The sequence below is a fragment of the Echeneis naucrates genome, chromosome 21, assembly GCF_900963305.1.
Source record: "Echeneis naucrates chromosome 21, fEcheNa1.1, whole genome shotgun sequence".
NCBI classification, from domain to species: domain Eukaryota; kingdom Metazoa; phylum Chordata; class Actinopteri; order Carangiformes; family Echeneidae; genus Echeneis; species Echeneis naucrates.
The window spans coordinates 20,685,876-20,694,154 of NC_042531.1; the positions used below are offsets into that span (position 1 = coordinate 20,685,876).

At 42.9% G+C, this 8,279-nt stretch overlaps 1 protein-coding gene across 7 annotated transcripts in view; it reads left to right on the plus strand.

Moving 5' to 3' along the window:
• clasp1a (cytoplasmic linker associated protein 1a) overlaps positions 1–8,273 on the plus strand; it is a 74,004-nt gene extending 65,731 nt beyond the window's left edge. For 6 of the 7 annotated variants that reach the window (XM_029529736.1, XM_029529737.1, XM_029529738.1 and 3 more), the window contains 10 exons: positions 635–784; positions 1,272–1,378; positions 2,575–2,722; positions 3,013–3,259; positions 4,098–4,154; positions 4,691–4,881; positions 4,971–5,099; positions 5,671–5,877; positions 6,347–6,463; positions 7,342–8,273. In XM_029529736.1, coding sequence (XP_029385596.1) covers positions 635–784; positions 1,272–1,378; positions 2,575–2,722; positions 3,013–3,259; positions 4,098–4,154; positions 4,691–4,881; positions 4,971–5,099; positions 5,671–5,877; positions 6,347–6,463; positions 7,342–7,428 — 1,440 coding nt within the window. In that variant the 3' untranslated portion in view covers positions 7,429–8,273. Of the gene's footprint in view, positions 1–634; positions 785–1,271; positions 1,379–2,574; positions 2,723–3,012; positions 3,260–4,097; positions 4,155–4,690; positions 4,882–4,970; positions 5,100–5,670; positions 5,878–6,346; positions 6,464–7,341 lie in introns of those variants that run through there. The other variant, XM_029529742.1, reaches the window with a different exon arrangement.
• Positions 8,274–8,279: the final 6 nt, after the last annotated feature.

Sequence of the window (8,279 nt, forward strand, 5' to 3'; positions counted from 1 at the left end):
TTGTCCTGGTCTTCCTTCAGCAAGTCTGTAAATTTAGATGATGAGACCAAGCAAAAATGAATTTAGACAAGAAAGTTTTCACTTCATCAGTGAAAGTTGAAGTGGCTGTTGGTTTCTGGATCTCTCCAAAATGTTGAAAAAATTTCAGATCAGAATTTAGTTCCTGACAAAATGCAGTAAACTTATACCCTTGCTATCGTACCATAGAACAACAGCAGCTACTATTTTAGTTTGCCTATACTCACTTGCATGTTGCACAACACTGACATAGTAACAACATCCAACAATGAACATGAGTAGCTGTGTGCTAAACTTCTTTTTCCATTGAATGCAGCTTTGAACACTCACCTTTTTACAAGTTTCTTTCTACAGGCACATGCACTATGGAACTGAACAGGTGGTTCCCATGGTTCAGTTAGTTAGTTGTTTTTTGTTAGATTTGTTTAATTTTTTTTTTTTCTTGGAAAATTGTGATATTATTGCAGTTCATAAATCAGTTAGACATTCTTATCACTTACTCTGGTCAAGCAGAGGTCGACCAGAGTGACGTGTGGTCTAGATACTGAGGGAGCCATCTGAACCATCCACTCTATGGCAGCCTCTTCTCTAACCTGTTATGCTCCACACCCACCAGGCTGCCCAGGTGGTGCTGATTGCCCTTTTTGAGCTTAACACCCCAGAGTTCACCATGCTGCTTGGAGCCCTGCCCAAAACCTTCCAGGACGGAGCCACCAAACTGCTGCACAACCACCTGAAGAACTCTAGTAATACTAGCAGCAGTGTGGTAAGTGAAATGTAATGTGGATGGAGTGGCAATGTCTGAAGTTGACACACCAAAACCTGTACTTCATTCACAGCTCTCATCACATAAAGTGAAAGATATCTGTCGTTATAACTTGTTGTTGCTTGTTTGTAGAGCTCTCCTTGCTTCTCGGAACACAGAAAAGGAAACAAAAGCGATTTTGCTAAGACCACATATGGAAAAGTTTAACACACAATGTTGAGACAATGATATGAAAATCAGCACTGTAAATGGTGCATGACTTTGTCTTCAAGAATAATTTGACTCGTGGAAAATTTAATTGATGAACCTTACAAACACGCTGTTGTATGGAGCAGAGGTTCAATGGGAAATATCTGATTGCATCATCTTCCCATTCCTCGACTAATCAATGACCAACTGAAATGAAAAAGGACATATCAATCTTTCACACATCAGGTCAGCAGTGTTGGCACAGTTTATATTTCACCAGTGTCTTCTTGCTTTTCAGGGGTCTCCGAGCAACACCATTGGACGGACACCATCACGCCACACCCCGAGCAGAACCAGCCCCCTGACCTCTCCGACGAACTGTTCCCACGGAGGACTGTCTCCCAGGTACCTAAATTCAAGACCTGTTGTTAAGCTGTTGTCAACAACACACCTCCAATCCTATTGCATGGCTACAGTTGACCATGGATGCTGGCGTTGCTCTCATCTGTCAGAGTCAAACTAAAACACAACCCAAACAGGCAGGGGAACGGAAGCATGGGACTGAGTGAGCTGTTCAGAGACAGATCTGTTTGATAACGAAGACAAATAATCTCCTCTTACCTGTATTAAAATATTTATTTAAATACTTGATAACCAGGCTCTCTGAAACTGCCATTAGAAGGTAAAAGGGAGAAGGTAGACGCATTGTAAAATGTCAAATCCCTAAAATTCAGTTTGAGCCTTTGTCACTGAGCAGCTCATTCAGCTGAGTCAATGTACAGTCCTTTTATCTGCCAGCAGAAACCCATGATCTCTGATAGTGGACAAAATGTGTTTCCTGGTCTTGAACCTGCAGAAAGATGGGGAGGAAATTTGTTTGAAGCTCTCTTTATGGGAATCTGCTGCTTTTCCACTGCTCTCCTCTAAATTAACATTTTCCCTTAACCTTTAAAGCTCAGGCTCTTTTTTTTTTCTCTCTTTTCTCTCTCTGCACGCTTGTTTTTTCTCTTTCTCCTCCCTTGTCTCGTCTCTGGTCTCCTCGTGTTGTCCATTTCCATCTGTCTCACTCTTCCCCTCTTTCTCTCTCACTCTTTTCTCCCCTGTCTGTCCATCCTTCCCTCCCGGCCGCGCTGTCGGTTAACAGTCGGTTATGGGGTTGGGGTGTCGACGGACTCTCAAAGCACCTCCCTGCCCCTCCTCCTCCTCCTCCGCCTCACTCCACCCCTGCTGCCCCTTCCCTCAGGGTCCTGCGCAGAGCATATTCACCCAGGTAATATGGTGGGCTTTGACATACTGGAGATTATGCCCACACAAACCCAGACCCTGATGATTCCATAATCCAGATATCCCTTTTCCAAACCAGTTGAGAGAGCCTTTATATTACATGCGTTACATGGCCTCAGTGATGTGGTCTGTGTGATATCCACAAAAAACCATGAAAGTTTACAGCAGTCACTGTCTAAAAATGAATCTGTTTAAATGTAAAAAGCTGTTAAACCTTCTTACTGTTGGCTGAAAACTTCAAACATGAGTATCTGCTTTTGATAAGCAGTTTACATAAATGTTGTGTGCATTTCTCTCTGTGTCTGTGCGTCTGGTAGCATGATGGAGTATGACACAGAGAACATGAACTCTGAAGAGATCTACAGCTCACTCCGAGGCGTCACCGAGGCCATCCAGAGTTTCAGCTACCGGAGCCAGGAGGACTTGAATGAACCAATCAGACGAGAGGGCAAGAGGGACGATGCAGTGAGTCACTAGCTTCTCATCTTCTCACAGCATTTTGAAGGATAGTTCATAGCATCTAATTTTTCAGCTGATTATATTAAAATTTAAACATGTTTGGCTGTAGGTTTTTAGTTTAAGTGATGTTGAGTAATCCACAGTCACTGTTCTGTACAAAAATATTTAAGCTTATCTAATTATGGACTTTACAGTTTTCAGACAAGAATAAAATTGTAACAAATGGAAGATCTTTGTATTTTTAAATTAAAAACATGACTCTTCTCTCTTCTTCTCCTTTCTGCCATGTGTCACAGGCTGGGAGAGAAGGAGTAGCATCATCTCCTGCTTTTGATGCCCGCTTGGGTTTGGACATGGTAGAGGGAAGTCGTACAGCCTTAGACAACAAGACCTCATTACTCAACACACCATCACCGCGCTCTTTCTCTGGACCTCGCAGTCGTGAGTTTGCCCCATACGGCTATGGAGATACCATCTGCACCTATGACAAAAGCGCCCTGAAGGAGGCCGTGTTTGATGATGATGTGGAGCAGTTTCGTGACTGTGAGTAGACAAGATAACTTTGTTTTGGATAAAATTAGATGCAAAGAAGTGAGAGTGCACAATAAGGAGCAGAAAGTTTAGTATTAAATGATCGTTATTTGTTGTGAGTCACTTTGTCTAATCCAATTTTTATATTTATTATCAAACATATCAAAGAGGATGAAAAGTGGGAAAAATATGCTCCACCCATTCCACTTCTCAAACTGAAACAATTGGTAATTTGATGAAACTGCTCTCTTTTATCAGTTGAACAAAAATGTGAAACGAGAGACATCTCTATAACAAGTGGCTAAGAGGCAAATATTCAGTTCAACTCTCTGCCTGGCAAAGGTCACTCCCCCTCTCTCATTCCCATAAGTTCCTGCCTCCCTACAGTGTCCTGTCTAATAAAGGCATAAATAGTTAGAAATGTTGTCAAATGTGAAAAAAATGGAAAAACAAAAGGCAGCTTGTGTCATCTGTTAAAGACAATTGAAACGACACTATCCAGTAGACGTGACTCACCCCTTCATCCGTCCAACCTCCCTGTTGTCCACCATTCCCTCATTGTGTAACTGACCATCTTGTGTTGATTTGAAAACAAAAACGATGACAAGCTGCTGATGCTGGTGTGTGATTGTACGAAGTCAGCTTCTATTTGGAGTTGTTTTGTTTACCACAGTCACAGATGTGAGTCTGCAGCTTCTCTGTTGTAAACCAGTCTCGTGCGTCTGTTGTTGTCATCACATCCTTTGCCTCCTGTTTCCCACCCCTCTCTTCCCCTTCCCCCCATCTTCACCTCCATGACCCCTCTTCGACTCATCCGACCCCTATTCCTCCTCCTCCTCCTCTTCTCCAGGCCGACGTCAGGATAGTGGCGAAAACAAGATGGCACTCCCCAAGGTGTTTGCTCCTGGTAAAGATGCCTCCCCTGTCTGGGTTTTTCCACTCACTCTACCTTCACTCTGCTCACCCTTTGTCTCTGTTTGCATAATTCACTTTGCCCTCTTTCCATCACTGTTTCTTAAAGGTCCACTAACTTCATCTCACTCCACCTGGAATCTTGGTGTCCAACCTGCACCATCTAATAGCTTTGACTAATTCTTTTTGCGTTCACACTTTTGGCGTGTGTGGTTGTTATCAGTACATGATAAGTCTTCAGCATAATGAATAACAGAATTTATTCAGTGACCAGATATATGGATTACACTACTCCACACCATAATGCATAACCAAAGCTTAATCGCGTTGAAATGAGCTGAGCTAAAAGAACACTGCCACACAGGAACACTGAGTTACACACCCAGGCACAACAAATTATTTTCTTTAATCAGCCAAATCTGTTTTAAAATCAGTTTTGCATTAGTGTATTTAAAGACTGGGATGGATGATGCTGACCTTTACTTGTTTTTAACATTTATGTGAATTTATTAATCTGTTTCTGGCGAGAAGTTGGTCAGGACCACTCGGATCTTGTTGCCGATTTGCTGAAGGAATTGTCCAATCACAACGAGCGTTCTGAGGAGCGCAAAGGCGCCCTGGTGGAACTGCTGAAGATCACACGGGAAGACAGCCTGGCTGTATGGGACGAGCACTTTAAAACCATCCTCCTCCTCCTGTTGGAGACCCTGAGTGATAAAGATGTATGTGAACCTATGACTGATGAGTGTGTGTGCTTCTATGGTAGCTTTGTTTTTAATTGATTGAACACCCCACTGTCGTTTCCCCCCAGCACACCATACGAGCCCTGGCACTGCGTGTGCTGAAGGAAATTCTGAGGAACCAGCCGGCCCGCTTCAAAAACTATGCTGAGCTCACCATCATGAAGACTCTTGAGGCTCACAAAGACTCTCACAAGGAGGTACACTGTCCCGCATGAAAAATGTGCAGACTAAAATTTATTAAATTAATTGCTTTTTGTCTCTGCTACATATGATATACAATTATAGGAAGTTTTGATCACTGTAAATACTTTGTGACACACACATAACTGAACAATAGCATAGGTGTACTGGTTCACATGTTTAAATAACCTCAGACTTGAGTTAGAGAGGATTGAGCAAAGTCCAAGAACGAACACACACACACACACACACACACACACACACACACACACACACACACACACAGCTCAGCACATCCCGAATGCTGAATGACAGACACACAAAGAGCCGGTGAAGGGTCTTACAGGGACAGACAACACTATGGGTTTATTCTGAGCCTGAGATATAGCAGGATCTCTCCCAGGGGTTTGTCCGGCTATGACCACCAGGTTAGTCGGATAACAAGTCTTTAAACATCACATACTAATATGATGTTATAATGATAACTTGTGGAAAACACAAGCACATTTTTTTTAATTCTTCTTTATTCTCATTCTCATGTGACCCTTTTTAATGTGAGTGCATGTGTGTGTGCATGCGCAAATGCAGGTAGTGCGTGCAGCCGAGGAGGCGGCGTCCACCCTGGCTGGTTCCATCCACCCAGAGCAGTGCATCAAGGTGCTGTGCCCTATTGTGCAAACAGCTGACTATCCCATCAACCTGGCTGCCATCAAAATGCAAACCAAAGTCATTGAACGCATCGGCAAGGACTCTCTGCTGCAGCTGCTCCCCGACATCATCCCAGGACTCCTACAGGTCTGAGTTGACTCAAGGACACAAAAAATTTTAAAGGAAAAGATTTGAGTCAATATTACATGCATATTTATGGAATAGATCACCGTTTCTTAGTTTCTGTAGCCATGTCTGGAAACCAGCCTAAAATAAAATTCACTGACATCCAACATTGCTTTGAAGAAAATTAAACAGTTTTTTTTTTGTTTTGTTTTTTTTGTTTTTTTTTTCAAGACAAGTGTTTCTTCATTAAAAGAGCTTGAAGAACAGGAAAGCCTGGGTTTCTAGGGACAGACAGAGCAGAAACATCCTGTCCACTCCAAAAGGGCATATTTGGACAATGTGCATATTTGGACACTGAGAATTATTTGCCTTATTTGTCCCTGGAAATGTTTGCGTGTACTCTGCACTCTGTGTGACTCCTCCCACGTTCCTGCTGACACCTCCTGTGTGTGTGTGTGTGTGTGTGTGTTGCCATCTTTTCTCTCTGCAGGGCTATGACAACACAGAGAGCAGCGTTCGCAAGGCCAGCGTGTTCTGTCTGGTGGCTATCTATTCTGTGATTGGCGAGGAGCTGAAACCCCACCTGGCACAACTCACAGGCAGCAAGGTACTGGCAGCTGGCAAATAAGCTCTGCATGCACAAGATCTTACACGCAAACACACACAGTGTTAACAAACCCCCTTCACCAGACACTAAGCCTTATCATCTTCCCATGCTCTTGGCCAGTTCCAGCTTGTTGTTCAGTTATAAAGCACAGGCTCATATATGCTCCACTTTTCGCATCCTTGCATTATGTAAGGGGTTGAGGGTCAGTTTCTCTTTGATGAAGGGCCCCTCTTCCAATGACTCGCCCCTCCCTGCCATGACTGTTTTGGCTGTTGTTTATTTGAAAATGAGTCATAGTTTTTTTGTCAGCAACTCTTATTGCCCAGGTTGGATATGAAGGCCAATTGAGTCTTCAAGAAACTCCTGGGTCACAGGGGTGCTGGATGTAATGCCAGGGCAGGATACACCCTGAACAGGTTGTCATTCGATTGAAGAGTGAACACAAAGACAGACAGAGAACAACAACCACTCACACTTAGCCAATTTAGAGTCATCTTTCAACCTAGACATGCACGGAAGGAAACCAACACAAGCACAGGGAGACCGTTCAGACTCCACAAAGAAAGGTCCCAGGCCCGGGAATGAAACCCACAAGCTTCTTGCTCTGAGGCAACAGCACTAACCGCTACACTGCCATGTGGTCACGCTTCAATAGCTTTAGAACTTCATACACACACCAACAATTAAATATGTTTTTTTTTCAGACATTTGCCATAAAATAAACAACGTCACGTTTTTCTTGGTCATGACTCAAAATTAAGAAAGTCTGTAGGGTCACATAATACAGGTATAAATGTGTTTATGACCTTGAGCTTCTCTCTGGCATGTGAAACGTCAGACTCATCAGGATACTTAAGCATGTCTTTGCTTCTTTCCAGATGAAGTTACTGAACCTGTATATCAAACGGGCTCAAACCACCAACAGCAATAGCAGCAGCTCCTCAGACATCTCCTCTCACAGTTAATGGAGGGAGGTTTCGTTGGGATGGATGGACAGACAGACGGATGGTTTTCAAGGATTTCCAGACCATAGCCCAGTTTCTTTCAGACCCCTCCGTCTTTGAGCTCCTCCTCATCATGATCATCATAACTACACTTACTCCCTTTTTTCAGAGGATCCTGTTTGTCACTTCCTTCCACCACGTCCTCTCCACTCCTGCTCTCTAAACGTTCGAATGTAACTGGATTGTTTTTAGACTGGTGGAAAGGGAATCAACCAGTTTAGAGTTTTTTGTATTTGGGAAATGCACTTCTGCTTCCTCTGTACTTCCCACTCCCTCCACACCACCTTTTGACAACAGCTTCTTCCATGAACTCTGAGATTTCATACATGCCACCATTATTAATTTTATTATTATCACAAACCAAGTCGTGAGATGAGCAAGAGAGTTTCTGTCTAACCAGCTACATTATGGGATGGAAGTATCATTTGGCTGGCCCAATGATGGAGATGACCCTGTAGGTTCTGGGTTGAATTCTGGTCCAGGAGCATCAAAACCGAATAGTGCAAGAAAAAAAAGTGATGTAGTCATTTTTTCTCCTTAATGTTATAAATTAGGAAATTCATTGATGATTTACTCAAGTAGTTAAAATCTAGAAATGACAATCTTTCAAATGCTGTACGTTCTTTATTTTGAGCTGCAGAAAAAATGCTACACAATTGAAGTTACCAGCTCAGTTTTTCCACAGGGTAGGGATCGATGTCCAGTTCTCTGGCTTTTCAAACTGAACTTTTCGGCATTAAGTGTGGGCAAAAAAAAAAAACAAACAAACAAAACAACAGCTTTTAATTGAACACATTTTCCTGGCACCCAAA